This window comes from Embiotoca jacksoni, unplaced genomic scaffold (assembly GCF_022577435.1).
Source record: "Embiotoca jacksoni isolate LCO1_2020_lvr unplaced genomic scaffold, fEmbJac1.0.p SCAF_11, whole genome shotgun sequence".
Classification (NCBI taxonomy): domain Eukaryota; kingdom Metazoa; phylum Chordata; class Actinopteri; family Embiotocidae; genus Embiotoca; species Embiotoca jacksoni.
The window spans coordinates 678,708-705,733 of NW_027185241.1; the positions used below are offsets into that span (position 1 = coordinate 678,708).

The following is a 27,026-nucleotide window of genomic DNA, read 5'->3' on the forward strand; positions in this document are numbered from 1 at the left end:
GGGCTCCGATTACAGACATTAGCTGTGAAGTTTTTAATTTCACTTTATATTGGATTTCCTGTACATCTTTGAACACCACAGTTTATGAAATCAAGTGTGACAAATACAAATCGAATTTACATCAAATCTACTATGAATGTGGTCATGAGCCTGTTAGACGATAACATTATTAATTCATCTTAACACAGAATTTTGTCTTGACAAATCTATTGATTTTATGAATTATCTCAAAACTAGTTTTACTTTTCTCTACTGACATTTCCCTAGTCTTCATATAAACTGATTAAACTTAAAACCTAATATCTCTATGTACACCTCATGTAAAACATTAAGATTGTTTTCATTATTGGTTAATCTACCAATGGTTTTCATTTCAAGGTTTTGTTATAAAATGACAGAAAGTAGCTGAAAAGCTTCAGGAAAAAAACAGCGGCAGGTTGTTTTATCCGACCAAAACCCAGAAATATCTCATTTACAGCGACATTAAAGTAAGAAAATGACCAATTATTAATATTTATATTAAGTTCCTGTACATCAATTGATAGAATAAGTAATTGTTTGCTAACAAGTTCACCATGTTAACCTAAAAATATTATGATGTCACTGTGTGATGCTCAGTTTGTGTCTTCTGCCCTCAAGTGGCCAAATTGTAGTTTTAAATAATCCTAAAATCACTTGAACTAACTTCAGATTTCACTTCCAAGATAATGCCTGTATAAATTCTACTTATATTTATTTCTTAACATCACTTTTGGCAGTTTCGCCTCAGACTCTCCGGTGGGCAGGTAAAATGCCGAAAGGAAGTCTGTAAATAGCTTTTATTATTCATGCTTTCTTTTCATTTTTTTCTTTGCTTCAGGTATTCCTGACGTGATTGTAAAATGGTGCCAACTTTAATATCTGGGTCGTAATTAAATAAACTGTGAAGGGAGAGTCTGATGCGTCAGAGAAAATGGCCTCAAAAGGCAGCAAGATTTCAGTCTTTAAATACCTCAACGAAATGATTAAATCTAAAATGACTCGTTTTAGGCAGATGTGTTGTTGCTCGAGCCGTACAGATGTCTCCAGTACAAGGCCTGAACTTTCAGTAGCCCGACAGGCACCAAGGAAATCATCTTATTGAATCGGTTTTGAAATTGAAAATCTGCGTGGCCAGCTCAAATAATAATCATACATGAGGAGAATAATTAATCGTGCTTCTACTTGGCTTCTTCCAGGCGTCAAGTAAAAGCCCAATTTATTTTCTTATAGACAGAGTTTGCTCGATTAATTGTTATTGTTTGTATAGTATCAGAAACTGGTTGCTTGACTTTGCCTAGTTGAGCTCAACTGTACAGAAAGTAGGAGAGATCTTCTGCAAACTGAACCAGTGGCTTTAAAGTAGCTGTTTACCGAATAGAAACACAGGCTGTCTATCAGACGCTTATTTCACCAGAACCTCTATTTTTCTAATTGGCGAGGATGTCTCATTGTGCTAATAATGTCATTTTGAAGTCAACCTGTTACCATTTGACAACGACATAAAGGTTACCCAGTTTCATTTAAACGTGTATATGTTTAGAAAATAATGTCAGTGACCCCAATTGACACTTGCAGGATTTTCCATCATCCTGTAAATGTCACTTGGGATCCCAGTTGGTGATATTCAGTAAAAATGTACATAGTTTAAGGCTCATTGAATCACAGCTATTGTAATTTGAAAACTGCGTTCTTTCTATTTAAGATTCGACATCAGAACTGTTTCGTTCCAGCTCATTTTGTAGGTGCAATCACAAAATACGTGTGATCGGATTTCAGTTTTGAAGTTTTCAGAAGCAACAGTATCCCACAGGTGTGTAACTGGTGTGTAACTGGTGTGTAACTGTGTGTGTAACTGGTGTGTAACTGGTGTGTAACTGTGTGTGTAACTGGCGTGTAACTGGTGTGTAACTGTGTGTATAACTGTGTGTGTAACTGTGTGTAACTGGTGTGTAACTGTGTGTAACTGGTGTGTAACTGTGTAACTGGTGTGTAACTGGTGTGTAACTGTGTGTAACTGTGTAACTGTGTGTGTAACTGTGTGTGTAACTGTGTGTAACTGGTGTGTAACTGTGTGTAACTGCTGTGTAACTGGTGTGTAACTGGTGTGTAACTGGTGTGTAACTGTGTGTGTAACTGTGTGTAACTGGTGTGTAACTGTGTGTGTAACTGTGTGTGTAACTGTGTGTAACTGGTGTGTAACTGTGTGTAACTGTGTAACTGGTGTGTAACTGTGTAACTGGTGTGTAACTGGTGTGTAACTGTGTGTAACTGTGTAACTGTGTGTGTAACTGTGTGTGTAACTGTGTGTAACTGGTGTGTAACTGTGTGTAACTGCTGTGTAACTGGTGTGTAACTGTGTAACTGGTGTGTAACTGGTGTGTAACTGTGTGTGTAACTGTGTGTAACTGGTGTGTAACTGTGTGTGTAACTGTGTGTGTAACTGGTGTGTAACTGTGTGTGTAACTGTGTGTAACTGGTGTGTAACTGTGTAACTGGTGTGTAACTGGTGTGTAACTGCTGTGTAACTGGTGTGTAACTGTGTAACTGGTGTGTAACTGTGTAACTGGTGTGTAACTGGTGTGTAACTGTGTGTAACTGTGTAACTGTGTGTGTAACTGTGTGTGTAACTGTGTGTAACTGGTGTGTAACTGTGTGTAACTGCTGTGTAACTGGTGTGTAACTGTGTAACTGGTGTGTAACTGGTGTGTAACTGGTGTGTAACTGTGTGTGTAACTGTGTGTAACTGGTGTGTAACTGTGTGTGTAACTGTGTGTGTAACTGTGTGTAACTGGTGTGTAACTGTGTGTAACTGTGTAACTGGTGTGTAACTGTGTAACTGGTGTGTAACTGGTGTGTAACTGTGTGTAACTGTGTAACTGTGTGTGTAACTGTGTGTGTAACTGTGTGTAACTGGTGTGTAACTGTGTGTAACTGCTGTGTAACTGGTGTGTAACTGTGTAACTGGTGTGTAACTGGTGTGTAACTGTGTGTGTAACTGTGTGTAACTGGTGTGTAACTGTGTGTGTAACTGTGTGTGTAACTGGTGTGTAACTGTGTGTGTAACTGTGTGTAACTGGTGTGTAACTGTGTAACTGGTGTGTAACTGGTGTGTAACTGTGTGTAACTGGTGTGTAACTGTGTGTAACTGGTGTGTAACTGTGTGTAACTGCTGTGTAACTGGTGTGTAACTGTGTAACTGGTGTGTAACTGGTGTGTAACTGTGTGTGTAACTGTGTGTAACTGGTGTGTAACTGTGTGTGTAACTGTGTGTGTAACTGGTGTGTAACTGTGTGTGTAACTGTGTGTAACTGGTGTGTAACTGTGTAACTGGTGTGTAACTGGTGTGTAACTGGTGTGTAACTGTGTGTAACTGGTGTGTAACTGTGTGTAACTGCTGTGTAACTGGTGTGTAACTGTGTAACTGGTGTGTAACTGGTGTGTAACTGGTGTGTAACTGTGTGTGTAACTGGTGTGTAACTGTGTGTGTAACTGTGTGTGTAACTGTGTGTAACTGCTGTGTAACTGTGTAACTGGTGTGTAACTGGTGTGTAACTGGTGTGTAACTGTGTGTGTAACTGTGTGTAACTGGTGTGTAACTGTGTGTGTAACTGTGTGTAACTGTGTGTAACTGTGTGCTGAGAAACTAAACTTCATTTTCCGTAGAAAACTCTGAATGCAGGAAGAATATCAGTGAACGTAATAGGCCTATTCAACGTTCTAAAGAATAAGACAGTATGTTCTTATAAGACTCGGATGGAGAAAGACGAATTTTATAAATGCTATTTTAAATGTAATCATAAATTGAGATTATCCTGGTCGGAGGACGGCGAGGCTGCTGAGTCGTCCCTGCGGGGGGTTAGCTGTAATTTCCCTCCGCACAGGCGACATTTTCATATTTCAAGCATTATGACGCAAGGCGGAAATTACTCTTTTTGTAAAAGCTGTTCTTGATAACCAGTGATTACCCACACAGCTCAGCTCTGCAGAATGAACTCTAATCAAGAGCTCCTTCACAGTACACACACAAGCTCTTCTGCTGCGCTTTTTTTGTCGCAACTGTCACTTTTACTGTGTCCTCTGAAAGGCTGAGCAGTTGGGACATGCTTGCTTTCAAAAGCACTCACATTTTCTCAACGAGTCCACTTTTCTCAGTTTCAACCCAATTTGAATAAAAAAAAAAAAAAGCAGCCTCCCGTTGTTTTCCTTTGACTCAGAACTTGGAAAAACAACTCTTGCTGTTTATTACTTTGCTCCTTTGGTGAGAATAACTTACAGCGGACACGGTGGCTGTCCCTTCTTCCTCTCGGTCCTCAGATGTAAGACGCCAAACAAGATGAACAGACGTTCATGACTCAAAGCTGCAGACTGCACAAATCCTGAATATAGATGTGATTGTCTCCAGTGAGACTTTGATGTCATCGCCAACGTATCACAGTTGTGCTGCGTTCACGAGCAGCTGGGAAGTGGGAAAGTTCCCACCTCCGAGAAAGAGAAATCAACCTGAACCGCCTGTCGAACTGGAAATATCCCACTCGGGACAGGCGGAGGTTTGTCAGAGCTCCGATAAGCAGGTCTGACGTCACTCGACACGGCAACGTTTGCGGTGAAAGGGAAAGATGCACTTGCTTGGCGGCAAAATAAAGTCTTAATTTCTAATTAGACCAATTACTATGTTGACAGACAACGACAAAATGGTAACAGCCCTTAGTTTGCTGGCTGTTCTAAACGTTATCTGCCAAAAACAACACGTAAAATCGCAGTGTACAAATAATAATGACTCCACGTTGTCCCTGTGCTGGTCTGCCTGGGTGATGACGAGGTTGTTTGTCACTCTTCTGTGTTCACACAACAAATAGAGCAGATTTTCTGCGGGAGGAGGGCTGGAGGGAGGGGGGGGGGTGGGGTGGGCTGCAATATTCTGAAAAACATAATAATGCTGCATACCATGCACACGTATGTATTCACTTTGGTCGATTATATAGCCCAGCTTTTTGGCTTTTGTCTGGCATTTATGGGTCTTAAAAGAACACTTGAGTTTCACAAGCTCTCCCTGAGACTTTTCCCAGGTATCAACAGAACATGGGATAGCATTCGGTCTCCAGCTTCAGTGTATTTGGTGAGATAAGCTGCGTCCTAAATTTCAATTCAGTGTCATGACCTCTCATGACCTTCACTTGGCCCATGAAGACCACCCCGTGTTTATAGGTCGATTATTTGCATACCAAAAAAAAATTAAAATAAAGGTATTTACAAAAGAAAATCAATGTATTCTTGTTTTCTTTGTTTGTGGGGTTGTTGTTTCCCCCCCCCCCCCATTATATGTTTCAGCCAAATCATGAACCATATGCCACAAAGGTGTAATTCAATGTTGTGCCTCTGCGGGCGAGTCGGAGATGGTCACTTTTTGGTTTTTTTCCTGCGTACACGTTCTGCTGACTGATGTTAATGAAGAGGAGTTGCCTGACAGCTCGCATCAGCTGCTCTGATACCGTAAAATGACTATGTACTCCTTTTACTTTAAAATTTAAACTATGGTTTTAATGATGAAAAGAAATCATTTTATAAGATACAACAAATCAAAGAGACATTCGGGGTTTGTTGCGTTGACCTCAGCGTCTTAATTCCAAAAATGTTTGTTCATTTCTTTCCCATGACAACTGATGAAAGTTCGACCTGTTCAATCTGGTCTAATAATTGAAATGTCAAATGGCATACAGGATGTGGGTGAATGGGTTGACTGTTTTTTTATAATACACATTTCATGCACTAACCATATGCTGTACATGAAAGGCCCTAACACTTATACTTCTACTATAATTTATACTAAAATGATAGGCCTTCAGTGCCAGTATGCATATTAAGTGAAAAATTTACTGAACTAGGAATGCGTATTGTAATAACTTTAAAAATACAAGTATAATACAGAGAAACTCAATATAAGTGAACAAAGACAGAAAACAAACAAATATATATATATATATATATCAGTACATTCTTTCTTCATTTAAACAAGCCATATATTCGTACAGGACAGCTGACAGATGACTTGTGGCTGTAGCCATGCGGAGACACGTCATGTGACCGCACAACGTCAAGTTATATTATTACGTTAAAACCTCCGGAAACGCTTCTTTTTACTACAAAATAAAGGTCCATTTAAAAAAAAAAAAAAATTGTTTTTTTGGTTTTTGTTTTTGTAAATGGCATAACTGGCGTTTCCATGCTTTATAATCTTATTGTCTTTTTAAGTCAAGTCAAAGTAATTCAAAAATAATTATATTAAGTTTAATCAAATAACTGACTGGCAATGTATAGCAAAATTAGACATAAGGACATAAGGCAGTTTATTGTCATTGTAATAGTTACAACGAAATTGAGTTGGCAACTCATCAGTTCAGCAGCAATGGACAAGGTAAAAGATGTATTAAAAAAACAAGACATCACCATGGCATGAACAATAGACCTCAATGTCAGGTGTGTGTGTGTGTTTCTTACACAATAAGAAAGAAATGTACAAATACCTATACATTAAAATAAGATGGATACAAATAATTTTCTAGAAAAATAAGAGCAATGAATACACACACACACACACAAGCTATATACACAACAACAACAACAACAACAACAACAACAAATACAGCTTGGGATGAATGGAAAGTGTCAGGTGCTATGAAATGAAATACAGTGCAATGTTATTTTAGGACGGATTAAAGTGGTATCTTATAATTTTGACTCACTGTAATATTTTTTTGTTTTACTAATAAGTCACCAATCGGAAATCGGCTTTCAATGAAACGCTCTTATTTATCAATTTATTAAATAATCGCTACTTCTTCGCTCGCGCATCTTTTATTTTGTAACATAACCGGAAGTGTATGTTGTTGTTGTTGTTTTTTTTAGTTTTTTTTTTTTTTTTTACAGCGTTTACTTAGACGTCGTGTCTCGTCTTGCTAGCTGCATGAGGATTGTGGGACCCGGCAGGAGGAAAGGGGAGTTTTCCCGGTTAGTTTTCCTCGTCATATGGCAGCGAGGAAGCGGGTGAAATGCACGCGTGTGTGGCCGCTGTTGTGGCTCTGCGTCCGGCTGTCGGAGACCAACATCACCCGGTGAGAGCGCTGGATGCTTCCTCGTTTGAGCTAACTCGCTAAGTTGTTGTTTTGTTTTTGTTTTTTTTTTCCTTTTGGGTGACAGATACGTTTGGGTAAACTTTACACGATTTGTAACGGCGGTGTGTTCCTGCCTGCAGTTAAATAAACAAAACTCGTCGTACTTTGCCAGCCAGCTGTTGAGCAACAGTTTAATTTCTTGTAAACTAAACGTGAAAATAAATAAATTACTTAAATTTGACACCGGGTGGTTTGATCGCGTCGGTCACGTTGACATCGTTCAGTAAATGTACTTTTTTTTTTTCTTGATTTTAGCGGCAGAAAACTTTTCGAGTCACAAGACGAGCCAACACGTTTTACTTTCACTCTACGAGGAAGGAAAAAAAAAAAAATATATGCTGCTGCAGTTTCACTTTGGAGCCTCGTGGTGGCGCTGCTGCATCAAACATGTGCAGCTTAAACCGGTCCAAAAAACAACAACAACAAAAAAAAGTCATAAAAATTAACACGTTTTTATTAATTACACAGATCTGCAAGACGTAATTGATTAAACGATGGGTAGAAGATTAAGCTGCAAATATCCTCGTAATTATTTGAATCATTTTCTGCTGCCAGCCGTTCAAATCTAACGTGATAATAATAAACTGGATATTATTGGCTTTTTTTTTTTTTTTTAACTTGGATTGAACAAATCAGACAATCCAGATGCATCTTTTGGGGGTTTTTGAGAAGTTGAAAAGGGCATTTTTCTGCTGTCTTCTAGCTTCCTATTGATAAAATAATCAAAACTAATTTTAATAGATTATTAAATAATAGAAATAATAAATTATTGCACACCTGGAATTACAACCTTAAAATGTAACCCACAAGAGGAGGCACCATTTTAGACATTGGGGTGCTTATTGTTTAGGCCATCACTCTTTTATTTTACACTGTTTCTATATTGTTATTTTATCTGCTTTCTTGATTTATTTTACTATGTTGGTTTTAAAAAGCAATTTATTTCTCAATGCAGTTGGCGAGAGACGGAATTGACAAATTGAACAAAAGCAGAAGAGGCCATCCTGTGCAACAAAAATACTCTAACCAACATGAATAATGAAAAAAAAATATATATATATAATGCAGTCCAAAAAAACAGTAATCATGAACAAAACTTCAACCAGCTCTGCATGAATGTGGGCAAAACTATAAATATAAAAACATGTGAAGGTATTAATTAAAGTGAGCCTAAGCTTATGGTATAGTTTCAAATCTTCCATCTTGTATAAAGCAGCCTTGTCAGCCACACTCACTGTGTTCACGGGATTGCAGTTACATAACATTTGATTTGCTTTTCCTCTTTTGTCTATATGACAGTAAATGGGGTTCATCCTCAGGCCACTGTTGCTCCTCATTAACATAAATGATTTGCCGCACATGTCCAACAACTGCAATGTTTGTAGATGACACGGTCATTTCAGGCTTTTTTTTAAAACTAACTGACCAGACAGTCGTCTGATCTGCATCTCTCCAAACATCTGACAGTCAGGGGTCCATTTTCCAAATGGATGCAGGAGTCCAAACTTCTTTTCTCAGTGGGTCAATGTAAATAAAATGCACAACAAATGAAACTACATTAAATTGAATATTGTTGTCAGTCAAACAAAACAAGCAAATTGAACATATTGCCGTTTTCATCCGAGAAATTAACAATGTAATTTTGAACCTATCTCTTTTTGCACTTCATCAACTAAACTAACAATAAAACAATCGTCAGGTTAATCATTAATGAAAGTAATCACACGTTGCAGCCCTAACAGCCAGCACAAGTCATTTATGTTCCAGAACATGACAATATAAAAGCTTTATACTAATATTGTCAACCATCGAGCACTTTTAATCACACCGAGTTTCATCTGCGGGTTAATAAAGGAATAAATAGGCGACTGATATACAACCATCAACAATGCCGATGATCAGCTAATCATTTCAATCATTTTTCAAGCACAAAGGTCACGAGAGGGAACCAACTTCTCGGAATAATGTGTCAAGTAGCAGCGTGACAAAAAGAGAAAGTCCAGGATGAAAGTTAAACATTAAAATAAGGACAAGAGATGTCTTAAGTTTAGGAAAAGTAGATTGGGCACAGAGTGTTTTTTCTATTCTCAGCTACTTGGAAAAACACATTCCTTCATATGATGAAACTCTGATTTGCACCACTGCTGGCTGTGATGAAGTCTACAACACAGGATTTATCTATTCCCCCCCACCCAAAAAAAAAAAAAAAAATCTATAAAATCCTATTTTTATATCCATACAATCCCCATGGGATGATGAGAAGTTACTTTTTACTCTTGTAGAGTTGTTTGAATGTTTTTTCTTCCCCACAATGAGTCAGCAGAACACACTGAGATACGACAGGATATGTCGACATTACCGTACATGTTGCTGCGCTGTCGTCAATGTTATTACCGGGACTTATTATTCCGTTTGTTTGTTTATTTTTCCTAGAATAAGAGCACTGAGTGTAATGTAGATCTAATCTGTAATTTGATGTAGATAGTAAAAGCAAAAACTGCTGGATACTGTGAGAATGTGGTTTTTGTATATTTATAATTTTACATACAGGCTCCATTTTGCAGAACATGCACTGTTGTCATTATAATTACAATTATTTTCATGATTGAGTAAAACTCCTTTCAATTTCAGAGAATTCAAAGTGACATCTAAGAAATACGGATTTGGACCAACCAAGATTCCAAAACCTACAGATCTTAAATTTACTATCATATATGACAAAGAAAAGCAAACAGTCTTCACATTTAAGAAGCTAAAACAAGCAAATGTTTGGCATTTTTGCTTGACGAAAGACTGAAACACTTAAATTATCACAGTGGTTCAGTTTAATTTATCTTTAGATCAACTCATTAATGAATCAGTAATTTGCTGCAGTTCTTACTCCAATTTAACTTTTTGAAATACTGTGCGAGACTTTGGTGCGTCATTAAAACACTTATAAGCATTTTCTCCCCACTGTGTCCTCTGACACCCCCTCCCCCCCCCCCCCACACACACACACACACAGAAGTTCTTTACAGTCGGCTTTCGTCTCTCTTAGTTCAAATGAAATTTCTCCCTACGCAGAGTGTCTATGGACGATGACGTCCTGCAGCCCTATGCCGGCGGCCACGGACCCTCCCACTCTCACCGCCACGTCAGAGACTGTCAGTCCGTCACTCATGGCAACAGCACCCACGAGAGCTGGCCCTCCAGTAACCACAGCGGGGGGCCGGTCGCCGAGTCCACGGTGTTCGTGTCGGACATGCTGGGAAGCTCAACATGGGTTTACGGTTAGTGATGACATCACAAGTTGAAGGAACGCAAAAAAATGATTTCATTGATCGCGTGCTGAGAGTGTGAACAGATCTGATTCCCTGTGTTGAACCTGGATCTGATCCTCGTTTGTTGTCCGATTTATGAACTCTGTTTATTTATGCGCTCCCCGGCCGCCGATCTACTTGCGCAAATTCACCTGAAAAGTGTTTACAAGAAACGGGCATCAATCTGTTGTTGTCATTTCACATGTGTCCAGGTCACATGACCGTGGTGCATGACCCGCTGAGGACGGTGTCGGTGCTGGAGCCGGGCGGGCCGGGCGGCTGCAACATGAATCTGAGGGTCTCGGTGAAGGAGACGGCTGAAGCTGCTGGGTGTCTGTACGCCCAGAACGCCGGCTTCTTCAACACAAAGTCAGGCGCTTGTTTGGGCAACGTGGTGAACGACGGCAAGATGGTGCAGGACAGCGGCGGGGTGCAAAACGCCCAGTTTGGAATCAGGAGGGACGGCAGCCTGGTGTTCGGGTGAGGGGTCCAGCTTGAAACGCTTGCGCTGAAAATCTCTGGATAGTTGTTTTTGGGGACACAATCAGTTGGACTCCAACTGCTGCACTAATCTAATGTTAAAGGATCACATCATCCAAGTGATCAATACTCAAAATCAAAGCTGCATTAGAGACGCCGCTCACGGTAAGCGAAATAATACTTGTGTTCGTTGAGATTCAAACCAACGCGTTAAAACGCCAACACCCACAATTAATGCTTCGGTTGTTATGGAAATCTTTTTGCCGAACATAATGCGATCTTTTGCATGCTTGGAGTGATTTAAAAGGAAAGATGTGGGAAATACATGAATAGATAAATCTCAACCGGAGAGAGAAGATGCTTTGTGCCAAATTTAGCTACAAGTTCATTTCCATTTGTAGTGCCTGAGCAGGGGAACAAAAAAAAAAACGACAAAGCACAGAGCAAAACCTTCGATCTCTACCAGAGAATACCAGCTGATTTATCAATACTGTAATCTTTTACTCCCCAAAATCGGAATTAACATTGGCCTTAAAAAAAAAAAAATCCAGTATCAGTTGGGCTCTACTATTGATCCTGGTGATATAGAAACTGTCCTGTGGAAGCTTGGTCAGAAAAGCAGCCAAATACTGTCACAATTAACACTAAAATCACAATCACAAAGCTGGTTTACACACCTCGGGCTTAAAAAAATCCTGGAAATACAGGAGGCAGGCTACAGCGAGCTGTCAGATAACAACATTCGGCATACAAATTGCTTTTATTTTGATAAGGCACGCGCAACCTTCCAGAAATGTATCACCAGTGTTGGGACACGTCTTGCAGCAGTCAAAACAACATTTTGCATAAAGTCAAGCCACTTCCCTCTCTGGTGCTTATCTGCACCTGACCCTCGTTTTTAAAACATCGTGTCATGTTTTCCAGCTCTTGTCTAAAGTAAACCACATTAGCAATTTAGTGGCTTCCTGTTTTTGTCAGCCCATAACTTGTGTAACCGCTCTCCTGGTTTAACAAACAACTCAAATGTCTAAATGTCTCACGGTTTTAGTAACTGGCAGCATGAGTAATTAAACAAATGTCAGATTGTCTTGTACATTTTTATGTGTCTGTATATATATATATATATATGTATATGTATATATATATATATATATAAATACTTGGTGAAGATTCACCCAAAAGCTGAAATGGTTATATAATTCTAAAGTGATTTGCTTGGTTAGTCTCCCTCAATACAGCTAGATTTTTATATTGCCACTATGAGGGACACGGTTTCACTGACCCGCACAGACAAACACACACGATCGCGACAGTTTATCTGTGAACCACCAAAAAGTCTATTTGAGTTGTTTGTTTGGACACTGAGGTCAGAAATCCCAGGAATTCCTACATGATGCAACACTCAAAGAGTTTCATGTTGGGACACAAGCCGTGAGAGTGAAGTCAAAATAAGAACTGCTCGTCGTCCTGCTCGGTCCTTCTCCGTTGTGCTGAGCCTCAGCGAGGCGAATAACACGGAAGGTTCTGCCTTGTAGAGATGAAATCTAAAAGCTCATCAGTCTCTTGAGATAATCAAGTCCAGAGTCCTCACAGCTGTTCATGTCAATAATAGGCTGCTAACTAACTCCCGTCTGAAATGTCAATATCTGTTTTTATGGCTGTTCTCAAAGAGAAACAGCTGTGGTGATGTGCCACTGTTTGCACTGTATGTTACCACTGAGTCATCTGTTGGAAATGCCTGAAACCCTTTTTATCACCGTCCAAAAAAAAAGAAAAAAGAAAAGAAATAGACCTTGAAGTCGATATTTATTGATAGAGCAAAATGTCCCCTCGTGCTGTGTGTGTGTGTGTGTGTGTGTGTGTGTGTGTGTGTGTGTATTGGGAATTATTTTTGTCCTGAAAAATGCTTTACTCTGGATTACAGCTGTGGGATGTGGATCAAATCTTTGGTCTTGTGATATATATTTTGAATATTGCCATTAAGTATATTTTGTAGATATTAATTACTAAATCAATGAACTTAATCGCAATAATGCAAAAAATGAAGTGTTTCTCATTAATTACAAACTGGCTCCAATGATATATTTACAGCACATTTACATTTAGCAAGTAGCTTTTTAGTGTTAACATTATACCATGCTGTTTTGAAACTGACCTTAAAGTACTGTTGAGGTTGATATATTTGTTGAGACACTTGTCGACAGTGATAGGAATTTGGTAAATAAATCTAGAGGTGTCCTGCTACGAACTAAAATGGTGGATAGGAGCCCGTTTTGGCCTGCTGGTGGCGCTAAAGGAAAAGTCAGGGGATCACCGAAGTGAGGCCCATATCTTCCTCTGAGAAGCAACAGTTCATGGAAATATATTTAATAGTTGTTGAGACATTTCAGTCCGGGTGGCTTATTAGTGAATTCCACTGCTATTAAATGTATAAACATAAGATGATGCAACACTTTGGTATTATTACCTCTTTAATAATACCGAAGTGTTGCATCATCTTATGTCTCCTTTCTGCCCACCCAGGTATTTATCTCAGGAGGAGGTTTTGGACCAGTCCAACCCGTTTGTCCAGTTGGTCAGTGGCGTGGTGTGGCTGCTGAGGAACGGCGAGGTTTACATCAACCAGAGTCTACAGGCTGAATGTGACAAGACACAGGAGACCGGTACATACAGTGCATCATCCACATTCACACTGCACATAGGAAACAGCTGGAGGAAGGATGTCTTTTCAACCGACAGGGTTTGGACTTTGATCACGGAAGAATCTGAAGGTTGTTTTTTTTTGTTTTTGTTCTGTCAAACACGGCGGGCTTTGACAAATATTTTGAACAAGAAGGGAAAGAATTCATCCGAAAAAAAATGATGCCGTCTCATCGATAGATCAAGTTAACCGACTCAATAACAGCACACAGGGTGTCTGTAAACCTGGAATAACAGCGTTTTGCAGAAAAAGTGAAGGATTTTCTGTTTTTCACTTCAACAGATTGAATCGCCACGCCAATGACTTTTTCTGTAATACCCTCTCCTCGTTCAGGATCAGTTGACCTGACCTCGGCCCCGGCTGGGAGGTAGCAACTGGATCAGCTTCAGTTCAGCAGTAATTAAATGTAACCGTATCCCAGAGGCTGCCGTCCTATATTTGCACACAAAAAACTCGTCTGTGACCTTATGTAACCGTGTCACACCTACCAAAACAAAACTCTGCCGTGTCTGATGAACCGATTATAAGACCGCATCAGGTTTCTTTACTGCCATACAACTTCCTGGAAAAAATAAACGCACACATTGTAAAATAGCTAAAGATATGTTTTCCCTGAACTGATCTGTCAGCCATAAATGAGGCTGACACTTGACTTCAGCGTTGGTGTCATGTTGCTTATTTGGGATGGCCAAATAGTACAGTAGATCCAGCTCAGAACGATGGAATGAATTTCACCCCTGTTTCATGAAACATTTATTTCACTTCAGTAACAATGGTTCCTCTTTGATTTACTGTTTCTTGAGGTTGTTGGGGGGAAATACTTCCTGGACGCTTAGCATAACCAAGCATGTTACAGCCCTGAGAGAATTCATTCAGGCATTTTGGTCTGGCTCAGGCACAGCATTGTGTCTTCATTTGAATACTTTTGAATGATTTACTCCAAACATTGGTTCAATACCATTGTTCGATGTTAAAAAGGGATCAAAATTGGTGCGTCCCAACCAGAGACATCAAACCTCCCTTGTTGAAAATCAGTGCCTATATTACCCACAATGCAACTCGACCACCAAAGGTTTAGTTTCAAGTCTAAAAATGTTGGAATTGGCACGTAAGTTCTAGTTGTTGATTGTAATCTCCCCTCGATCGCACCGGCTGTTTGTAAATCTGAGACAGTTTATGTGTAAAGTCCTTCCTAAGTTCTTATGAAATATTAGATAGATAGATAGATAGATAGATAGATAGATAGATAGATAGATAGATAGATAGATAGATAGATAGATAGATAGATAGATAGATAGATACTTTATTAATCCCACAAGGGGACATTTGTTCGCTACAGCAGCATTATAGGTACAGGAAAAGCAATAATACAACAGAGTAAAACTATTCAATATAAAAATGGACAATATATACAATCAAATAGAATAATATTAAATTAAAACTAACTAAACAATAGTGCAAGGATTTAAACAAACAAGAAAACAAGCAACCAACGGTGTTATTGTTGTGAGATTGATTTGGCCCGAGGTGAGTTGTTGTACAGTCTTGTTGCAGTGGGCAGGAATGAGCTCCTTCGCTAGTTTCAAACCCCGAGGCTACTAACTTAGGCAGCAAAGGCTTTAGTAATAGGTAAATAGGTTACTAAGTGACATCTCGCAACGTCCAATCAGAAAGCTTTCGAAGGCATAAATAACAAGAATCTGACCAGCGTTATCTGGCGGTCCATAATCCTGCTCATGGCAGAATCACCAACATGCAATAATATCTACACATCATCATGAGGGTCGAGTCAGTGCCTCCTGTCACGTATTCGCCGCTGATGGCCAATACGTTGCTTCCAATTAGCTGATACTGGCGTTGCAGACGGGACCATATGTTGTCTTTATCCACGAAGCAGGCTTATTGTTTGGCTGGTTATCAACTCTGCAGCCATTAAGTCTTGTATTTACTAGGCCGTGAATTTAAGGCTCCAGTGGCTGTATTGATCTGTATTAATCACTTGTTTCCATGAGCGTTGCATAACACTGATGTACTCAGTGTTTTCTTCGGCTCCTTGTGCCCTGCCTGAAACACAAAACGACCAGGGGAGACTATTCATTTGTTCCGTGGTTTGTTTTTGTCTTTGGCTTGAAAAGCAGACTTGGTATTTTCAGAGCAGACGGCTTCATGTCATTACGAATCATTTGTTGGATCCACAGACTCGCACACAAAGACTCCACGAGAATTTGGGGTTAACCTTAAAAAGCTCCTGAAAATACATGTTAAAAACACAGAATTACTCATCTGATAATTTATACTAGATGCACACTCGTTGGGACATTTCATGCGATACGAGATAAATATCTTAATGCAGTTTGATTTAACAACCCCTTGATTTTCTACTAATAATTCAAATAAATACATAACCTTCTTCTTGTACTTTTGCAGGTAGATTCCGCTCTTTTGTGGACGTGGTGTCGGCCAGGACGGCAGTGGGCCACGATGCAGAGGGAAGGCTAATTCTTTTTCACATCGACGGACAGACGGGAAAAAGGGGGTAAGAAAAGAAAAGGAGAAAGATGTGAACAACTGACTCCTGTTCACTTCTAAACATCTAGTCAGCAAAATATATGGATGAAATGGAAGCAGTTTTTTATTTTTTTATTTTTTTTATATTTGTCAACCCAGTAAATGGATGAGAGAGCAGATGTGAACGAGAGGAAAAACAAAATCAAAGTTTCCATTGAGCTTAAAGTGACTCACGGGCCTTTGAGTGAAGACAAAGTGCCCCAAGTAGGAATTAAATATTCAGGGTTTGATTACACATGTCTGAGTCACTACTGAGGTAAACACAGAGGAAAAACAAGCTCCGTGCACTTTGGATTTTGTCCATTCACTCTGAAGAAACTCTATATTGCCGATCGCTGAAGAGTTTGACATGACTGTGTAAAATACAATTTTTAACCCACAAACGAGCTAATTGGCGAGATAAACTAACACTATATCAGACTCATTTCACCTTAACAAGGGAAGATCCCTCCACCCACCCGTCAGCTGTATTGATCTGATGTTCCCTGCGCCCCCAGTGCAGTGATCCTGCAGCCCTGCATTGACTCCAGAGATTAATGTCTTGCTGTTAATGATCTGGCTTTGAAAAGCAGAACAAGCTGACATTTCTGAACACGTCCGCTGCCCCTCTGCGTACCTCCGCTCGATATCAGGCCACCGCCAGCTCAATAGAACATGCAGAAGTCCGGTGACCTCGACGGCTGACCCTCTTGTCTCTCATAAACAACAAGCCTGCACTTTTTAATTATTCAGTTACTCCCTCAGAGGTCGTATTACATCTCAATTTCAGTATCGCATTTACATTCTGCACTTGCTTAAATTCTCTACTTCGTGAAAGCTGAAAATACCGCAGTGACCGTAGCCGTGGCAACGGCACACACGAGCCGCTATCGATGTTGTGCTTTTGTGCCTAAATGATTAGTTCGTGGACAGAAATTTAATCAGTGACTGTTGCGCTAAGTGCTTAATTATTATGAGTTTGTTATCAAACGCAGTAACGCTGATGCTCTCCAGACTCCAGAAAACAAAGTGACGAATGAGAAATTGTGAGAAATCTTTACCTCAGCTCTCCACCTGATTGGTCACCGCATATGTCGTTCGTTTTCGGCTTTAATTACCATCAACCATTTTGTCCAGACCGTCTCCTAACAGCCACAACATAAACTGAAAGCCTTGTTTTCAAACAACATGAAACGATTTGATAAATGTACCTCTATTTTTAAATCGTTTCTGTTTGTACTTTTGATACTTTGCATTTATTGAATTTCTTTCTTTTTTAGTCTCATCATCATCATAATTTGAACACTTTTTTACTGAGAACGTTCAAAATCTCTGTGCTGATAGTCTTTGTATATATCTATGTATTTCATTCATTCACTTAGTGCATATTTTACCTTTATCAAAGATCTGCACTAGAATTGACAAATAGAGACGGATTGAAGCGAAACGAAAATACTTCAGAGATGGTTGTCGTCCGCTGTCCTTCACAGCCTCAACATAACGTTACGCTTGTCAGCAGCAGGCCACTCATCTCCTTTCTTCCTCTGTACTCCCGCTGAAGGCGGTGGGATTCATCTTCTGGGGGCTATGAATGTTTTGCGCCAAATTATGTAGCGGTCGTTTGCGGTATTGTTTTGTTTGTTTCTAACTTTTCCGCTGCAGTCCGATTCATTTATTTTTTTATTTCATTTTTTCTGTCCATACAGTATGAGTCTTTGGGAGATGGCCGTGTTCCTGAAGAAGTATAGAGTGATCAATGCCATTAATTTGGATGGAGGCGGGTCTTCCACCTTCGTGGTTAACGGCTCATTGGCCAGCTACCCCTCTGATCATTGGTGAGCCAGAAAATCCTTCGCGCACGTGAAACTTCACACTTCGAAGGTCTCTTTCTACACCGTGAAATGCTAGAATGGGTACAATAGATGAAATGATTGATCTTTATAGATGTTTTTCTTTTGTCTCTCCATCCCTCGTCCTCCCCTTTCAGTATACCGGACAGCAGGTGGCGCTGTGGCCGGAGCGTCTCCACCATCCTGTGTGTCCACCGGCGACGCTGCCAGCCAGAAAACTGTAGCGGACACGGAGACTGTGTGGACGGACGCTGTCGGTGTGAGGACGGCTGGCAGGGCGCAGCATGTGACTCTCTGGTGTGTCAGCCGGCAGCCTGCCAACCCCACGGTTTCTGCACTGCCAGTAAGTGTGCAGGCGGAGTTTAGGTGGTGGAGAAACACACAACTTTTGAATGTGAAACTTTTTTTCAAAATTATTATTGCTTTTTTTTTTTTTTTTTTTTCATCTTTATTGAAACTCTTTAATCCTGGTTGATTTTGGGCGATTTATGCCTGAAAAATCTGCTGTAGTCAGAGAGTAACGGATCCGCAACTTTTAAAATGAACCACGTCGAGCTCCGTTAACTAACGATTTTAGAAAGAGGTTTAGTGACGAGTCTTGTATCCAGCGGGTACAAATTCAAACCAAAAAGTATTTGCGTATTCATGGTTTTGAGATTTTTCAATACATGAGGAGACATAGATGTGATTTGAAGAACATTTTATCCAGGGGGGAAAAAAACACCAGACACAAATGATTAATTATCAGAGTATTTTTATATATCTTGAAACATATCTGGAGGGAATTACAGTAATTGCCTCATTGTTTGTTAACATGGTTTCATGTTTTTCTGTCTGTCTCCTCTGCTGCAGATGGCTGTGTCTGTAATGCTGGATGGAGAGGACAGAACTGCAGCCAAGGTAATCAAAACACGTGTGTTTTTGGTCTCTACACGGGAGTAACCTGGTGTTACATCTAATGACTCAGTCCCACCAGCATTTAAAAAGGCAGCGTTTTGTTTGTGAACTTTGACACTCAAACTCTCACGGTTGATCAATTGTTGACCTGTACGGGAGTGAATGAAATGAACTCTGGCTCTTCTGTGGGAGTATAAACTGCTCCACGAAAGAGAAATGGTTTTGCAGACAGTTTTGAGACTCACTAACGAGCTCGTAACAATTTACCCACAATCCTCCAACCAACTCCGTGTTTATGTAACAAAACTTCTTCTCTCTCAAAGTTCAAAATTCAAATTGGTCCTTACAAAGATAGAGGAACAAGAGCACACCGATACGCACGCACTTACACATAGTTTGTCTTCGGCCTTCTTTCTAGAGAACTACCTTTTACAGAATGTGTTCAATAGCAATAGTCATATTTCTTATGAGTTTTGGGGTCACATACTGTGAACCCGCTCTTGGGATCAAATCAGAAACATCTTGTTTACGCACATCTGTACCTGCCCCCGGTTCACCTCTGTCACCCTGTGATGCTCTTCAGCCGTCGTACAACCAACACACTCCGCTGGTTGAATGTCAAGCCCGTTTACAAAGAGCCAAACGACAGACTGACCTTCAGCTCCTGAAACGCCAGCGTCACACTTTATGGTCATGTTGCGATCATGTTAGAAAAGCAAGGAGAAAGGAACAAGTTGAAACGCTGTCGTGATCATGAGACGATTATTAAATGTCAAAAGAATAATTTCAATAACATGTTTCTGTTTATTTTAAACCTAATCACAGTTGAATAATACACATACACTTTCGGGGAATAAGAGCCATTTCTTCAAATTGAACACTGGAGCATAAAATATAAAATACATTTCTCTTTGCCTTTTTAGGCTTTGTTAACAAAAATTGCATACAAAGCCTATTACTGAAATATACACAGAAATGACTGACAATGACAGATCCTGATAATCAAAAGAGTACAAGTACAATGGTGGCACTAATTATCCACTCAGATGCCATTAAACCAGAGCAGAAGACATGAGATGACATCAAATTAGAATAAAACATTAAACAGTGGAAGGCGACATGGAAATATGACTTTTTTTTTCTCTCTCATCCATCTGTTTTTTATAGAGATTCATGGAAAACATTCTAACAATTATGTAAAATGATTAGTGGCAGATTTATAAATCGCAAATAGCGCGATTATGTAAAAATGATGACGGGACCAGTCAGCAGTGACAAAAGTGTAACATCTACAATGTTCAACGGCCTCTAGAATTGGCATCTTTATTTTATTAATGTCACGTAATCCTTATTCAGTTTATGTAACTCGGTGCAATCTGTCAAATAAACATCTTTATTCATTTAAAAAAACAAGTGGCATTTTTGGAAAAGCTGTATTTGATGTGATTTTTATGTCAGTATTTTCCCACAGCTTTGTGGAAATATCCACATCTGGATCTGCTTTTAAAAATGAGCATTGTGTCTAATAAATTCCTCACGCTCTTGTAAAAATAATGCACCCATTTTGGTTTCTTTTATTGTGTTGTTTGAGTGGAAGAAGACTCTTTTTTTTTTTTTTGGAGGATTAATTCATCTCCACATTAAATAAAACATTCATTCATTCGTTGCGTGATTTTGGCTTTGTTTCCTCCGTGAAGAGTGCCTCCCCGGTTTCTACGGCGACGGCTGCAATCAGACCTGCTCCTGCGTTAACGGCGGCTCCTGCGACCCCGTCCTCGGACGCTGCGCCTGCCCTCCCGGTTTCCATGGCAACACCTGTGAACAAGGTGCGTTACACTTTGCTATACAGTTTACATCTGTGTCGCTGAAACTCTTGATGACCAGTTGCTCACTAAATGTCATGTTATTCAAACAAGCTTGAGAAAAGGAAATCGAAACGGACCACGACTTGAGGTTCATTTATCGATCTGTGAATTTGTTCACCTTTTTATTTCCTTTAATTCACTTTTGTGATGTTAGATTAGTCCTTGTCATTATTATAAACATTAAAAAAAAAAAAAAAAGTCACTTTCTTTTCATTTCTCTTCCTTCCTGTCAGCGTGTCCTCTGGGTTTCTTCGGTCCGTCCTGCGCTCAGGAGTGTCAGTGTGACGACTTGTGTCCATGTGACCCGCAGACAGGAAGCTGTAACGTCACACAGGGAGGAGAGACCAACGACACGTTACACAGAGGTACACACACACACACACACACACACACACACACACACACAGAGTTGTTGATGGTGATAACAAGATATAACAAGATGAAGGAACTATTGTCTTCATTCTCTCATCCAGCCTGGTGATGAGCTGCAGGGTTTGAAATGATTATCCAAATCTCGGGTGCTTCCACTTTTGCCTCATACCAAGAGATATGGTGTGTGTGTGTGTGGGAATGCACGTGCTTGTAATGTCACCTCATGTAGCGGTGGCATAAATCTGTTCACACGGTTACATTGTCGGCCCCTCGTCTGGGGACTAAAACAATTTGCGCCCACATCCAACAAACTGCAGCGCAGCCAGCTTCTGGTAATGAACTGGACAATCAACTGGACCGAATCATTATTCACATGATGTCCTCTGGCAAAATCAGCATAAGTAAATTGAATGACAACGTGTCTGTTCTATCATCTAAATCAGCGTTTAAAGTGTGCGGTCACAGAAAAACATTATACAACATTACCGGGCTGATTTTTAACGCGCTGCGTCTCCATTCAGTCTCCATCTGTTCTCACCTGTTCTGAGTTTTAATGCAACTAAATCCCCAAAGTGGTTGTTCTCATTTACTTGTTGTGTTTAGACAACGCAAAGAATATCAAATATTGATTTAACAGGGACATTAACACTAAACATTAACCAGCAGTCATTCCCAAGCAGACGCCGCTAATAGAGTCCTGAATTTATTATCACATCATTGACAAAATCAATAATCCCAGGTTAATAACACAAACTCTGCTGTGTATTTGTCTATATTTTTAGTCTCAGTAAAAGTTAAAGGCGATTTTTAAAAAAAAATAGTAAAATAATTGTTTTCTCAAGTCCTTTTGGAAAAGCTCCCGACACCTCGTACAAGCCAAAACAACAATCTGGTGTTTCCAGAAATACAAACCGCAGAAACCCTTGAAAAAGATAAAACCGCATTCTTTAAAATATGGATTTGATTTTAGCAGGTTTAGTAACGTATCATTGTCAGCTGCAGCTTTTTCAACTCGTTTATTATCCATTTATTCCCCCTGTGCCCTCTCATTCATTTATGAAAATAGATCGACAGTCTAAATGTGTCTCCACCAAGGCCTGACACAGCGTGCATGAGCTCACGTTCAGTTACTGTTTGACTATTTGCATAAAGCAGAAGTGGCAACAGCTCCCGTCTTTGTGGTCGTCTGCTCAAACAGAGCAGCGCTGTGTCAAGTTAACCGGGAGGACTGGAAACGTTACGCACCTGCACATCAGCTCCCAAAACTTCGCACTCACTCCCGTAACTTTACCCCACACTGCCAATTTTATGAGGAAAACTCGTTTAAAGGAAATGCAGTTTAATACACCAGAGATGCACTAAATCCTCCCTTCTTTGAGGTATTAATGTTGAATTTTACATCGAACTGTTCGAGAGGCGCTGATTCGTCTGTGCGATGTTTTTTTTGGGGCGACCGGTTTTCGGTGCCGTTTGACATTACATCATACCGAGAGCTCTGATATTTAGCCTGCTATGATGACGTCATGAGCACTAGACAATACCTGACACCTGTCAGCGACACCGTGTATACAGATACTGAGCTTGCATTAATGATGATGTTTTTGTCTGAACACAAAAATGTGAATGAATTTTGAATTAAAATTAAAAAATTAAGAATTTTTAATTAAAATACCATCAAAATGAAGTCAATTGTCCAATTATAGTTATCGGATGATGTTTACAGCCAATGAATAAACAGTTCTCAATTTGTGGGACTTTATCATTTCTTAATTTTTATACATAAAAATAGTGTCGTTTAGAATAGTTAAAAAATATGAACAAATAATGCTGCATGTTCTGAGAATACCATTATCTCCGATGTCTGAGGCAAATCAACTTTCATAAACCTGCTTGGAAATCACAGAAAAAAACACGTCTGACAATTACCATATTTTCACGTTTTTCTTCTGTGTGAACGTAGTTGTCTGTACAACCATGAATACTAATATTTTAGTTTTTTTTGGGACAATGTTTACAAAAATGGAACAAACATACAAGGCTCAAGAGAGACCAGCCGACGTTGCGACAGCAAATTCGATGAACTTTTTTACTGGGCCTCTTTCTCTTGAGGACTTTGTTTTCACTGAGCTGATTTAAAGAAGAAAAAAAAAGTAGGACAAGCAGCTCTTGATGCAGAAAAAAAATCTCTCAAGAGATCCACTTTAAAATACAAAGACTGTGTGAATGGGATTTTTAACGACAGGAGGAGCCGCCACCTCGCAGAAAAAGAGGCCGAAATGATAAACGGAGTTGATATTCACTCTCTCGCTCAGGATGGGATTTTTTTTTTAAAAAACACTGAGCAGCCGTGGTTGACTCTTCCGTTTCCTCTCCTCTCCGCAGCCGGACACTGCTTGGCCAAACAGATGTTTTCGTCATGGCGACGCGAGGAAGACGCTCACAGAGAGCAGCCTTATCTGACAGAGTAAGTGTCAAAGGTCAAGTATCGTGACCCCGCCCCGACCTCCGTCCTTTCACCTCCGCCGTCCATCTTCCATTCCTGTTCAGTAAACTGTCTCCTGCAGTGACAGTCTTGATAAATTAGCACCATTTTTGGAGCAAATTCAGCGCTTGATTTATTTCGACATGGAGAACAAAAAACTCCTCATCGCGTATGAGAACAGGAATAATAGAAAATATTTGTTTTCGTTTCAGTGACATTTAACATAAAGGGGGAAAAAAAAACAAAAAAAAAACATGTTAAATGCTTCGAGGCGAGATGCTGATGAATTACCACCAGCTGTGCTACATTTGACCTTGGATATTTATTAAGGATTAATTGCATCTTTGAACGAAAACAGCTCGGTCCTCTGCTTTTGATCGATAGACCCCGGTAAAAAAAAAAAAACAAACAAACTGCGAGGCAGTCCAGAGCTGCGTTTGGCTTCTTGTCTCAGACTCTCTTTTACATGTAAACAAGGCTGTCACTCGCAGGATGGGACGCATTCACTAGCCTCCCCTACCTTTCACATGCAAGTGAGGGATTGTTTAGTTGTTGCTATGGTTTCCGGAGAGCTCTTTGTGAATGGGCGCTCTGGTCACAGATGTAGGAAAGGACTTTTTTTTTTTTTTTTTTTTTTTTAAAGAAAAAGGACTCATCAGTTTTAACCCTTAATTGACCAACATACCAACTTGCGCTGGATTTATGCTCCGTCCAAAGTGCAGGTCGGAACGGCCGCACAGATTTGGGAAAACCCCCCCCCCCCCTCTTTTCTCTCCCCCCCGCCCCAAACTCCTTTGGACGTCAGATCGGGGGTTGCCTGCGTCACCCATTATCAACAACTTTCTGCTACTGACATTACCTCCCACTTCACGCCGCAAAACGGACAACCGTCACCGATGAGACGACGAAGGGTTACAGACGTGTTCACGTCGACTTTCAGGAACTTTGTATCCCGGGATGTCAGTCTCGTTTCAAATGTCCACTGACGTGAACGCAGTGCAACATGGTTTTTTTGTTTTGTTTGTTTTTCCCTCAGGCGAACGTGGCTGCTACTCACCGTGGTCCTGGTTTCCCTCCTGTCGGCCAGCCTGATGGTCCACCTCGTACGGGCGTGTCCCGGCTCAGTGGCATCCCACTTCCCCGAGCGACGGGATTACTCCTACGTACCGCTGGCCAACATCAACGGAGCCGCCTCGCGTTCCAGAGACGACGGAGGAAAACGCCGGGGAGGAGGTTTGGAAATGGACGACTCGGACTCTCAGGATGAAATCTGGTCGCCGCGCGCCGGCAGGTCGTAGCTGGACCGAGAACTGTGATCGAGGACGGGCTTTATTGCACAAAGAGACCAAAGTGAAACGCAGTGATTCTTATTTATTTATTAATCTTCTAATTTAGATCAATTTCCATCCACAGTCCTGCTGAAAAGAAACAGAAACCTCTAAAGGGACGAAGCACAAAACGTTTTGTTCCATTTCTTCTACTCTGCCGGCATCAAACTGACCGCCAGCTTGTTTCCACGAGAAGCTCCATGCGGCTTTTCGGTTGTTGCCGAACAGTTTGTGTTTATCGGCGAGGCTTTTGAATCTGATGACGAAGGGAAAGCAGTCAAAGCTTTATTACGCGCGTTGGAAACCTCGACGTCTCCATCCCGGCTTCGGGTTCGGCGAGGTATTCAACTTGTTGTCGTGAAAAGCGATGAACTTTGAACTCTTGACCGGCCGCCTGCCCCGTATTACATGAAGTCGTGTGATGGGCTGTGACATATAAGATTTCTAAGGGTAGATCACCGCGGTAACGAGGTGGAGTCGTCCCATGTTAACATGGAGCGGGTTGACTTCACATGATCAGATCAATGATCCCAACGGAGATTAAAGGACATGCAACTTGCAAAAATGATACGTAAAGTGACAAATGATAAAAAGCAAGAGACATTTTAAATACATTAGCACAGTTACCTTGAAACCCATGATCATTTACCCAGAGACAGTGAGGGTATTTGCAGGTCTTAAAAGTCTTTAAAACATTTATTTCTAGCTTTTCAAGGGAATAAGAAATATTGCATTTCAGTTTCAAAGATCTTACTTGGTTGTTGTTTTTTTTAAGCGTCGAACTTTTCGACCTGCGGCCGTACAGTAAGATGAACTTTAACCACGGGGACTGTGGCGTTCAAAGACAGCTGAGTGTTTAACCAACACCAGGATTGCACTGAGCTCAACACATGAATGCGAAACAGTTATGAGGCTAATATGCAGATTATTCTGTTAAAATATGAATTATATCTCACAAAATAACTAAAGAAGCACCAACTTTCTTGGGAGACAAACATTACTTATAGAATACAACATAAACTTTAGAAAAGGTGCCAACTTTCTATCAAATCAAGATTTCTTAGTGTTTCCTGAAAAAAACAAAAAACTGCAATATTATGTCATTTATACACGTCATCAGAAACCTGATGTGGAGTTAACGGGTGATTTCAGCCTGTTTTAAACATGGAAATAAATGGAAAGAGTTCCAAAAGAGGAATCTACTCTCGAGTCGTTTTAATTTCACTCGTATCTTATTTTTAGTTAAGGAGCCGTGACCACTCAGGAGGAAGAATTTTTTTAATTTTTTTTTTACTTATTTTCTTTCCTGAATAGTCGTAAGGAAAATCCTTCCGCTTATGTAGATGTGATCGGCACTCTTGGGAAAAGACCGAAGAGAGAGTGTGAAGACTAAAAGGGGGAAAAGTGTATTGATCGTTTGACGGCACCAAAGTAGACGTTGTTACCTCGCCTTTTTCACGGTTGCATTTTGCCAGCTGGTCATTTTTGTACCACGCCCGTGTCAAATATTTTTCTGTTGTTCAAACACTTCACGGCCGTCGGCCAGAAAACACCCGGCTGCAGACCATAATGTCAAACATTCCTCTTATGACGGTGAGAACGGTTTTCCGAGTCATCGGAACATGAACAAAAAGAAACCTGCCCGTGGGACTACACCCGTTTATGCTCTTTGCTTTTGTTTTATTAACACCAATTGTAAAATGATGGTTTTATAAGATTATGGAAATTAAAAGAATATGATTATACAAGACCGCTAATAGGATTGAGTTTTTTTTTTTTTTTATATATATATATATATATAAAAGTGGTCTTATTTTGCAGGTCTCTCTTTTTTTTTTTTGCCTGAGGACTGCGTGTATCTCGGGCGTCACAACTCGATCTCATCACCAGTAAGAATTAAAGTGACCAAAATGAATGTGCAGAAGCGCCGACCTTCGCGCGGGTCGGGCACCGCTGGGAATTTGCTCTTCAGTTTGGGAGTTATCCTGCTCTGAGCTTGAAGTGTTGAATCT

At 40.2% G+C, this 27,026-nt stretch overlaps 1 protein-coding gene across 1 annotated transcript; it reads left to right on the forward strand.

The window, feature by feature from the left end:
* Positions 1-6,953: 6,953 nt before the first annotated feature.
* nagpa (N-acetylglucosamine-1-phosphodiester alpha-N-acetylglucosaminidase) lies at positions 6,954-26,236 on the forward strand. Its single transcript, XM_069141075.1, has 12 exons — positions 6,954-7,130; positions 10,257-10,462; positions 10,705-10,972; positions 13,496-13,635; positions 16,101-16,209; positions 17,927-18,055; positions 18,208-18,413; positions 18,923-18,970; positions 20,665-20,793; positions 21,066-21,197; positions 23,587-23,668; positions 24,723-26,236. Exons 1-12 carry the CDS (start codon positions 7,045-7,047, stop codon positions 24,982-24,984), a joined length of 1,797 nt encoding a protein of 598 aa, XP_068997176.1. The 5' UTR covers positions 6,954-7,044; the 3' UTR covers positions 24,985-26,236.
* The last annotated feature ends 790 nt before the right edge of the window (positions 26,237-27,026 follow it).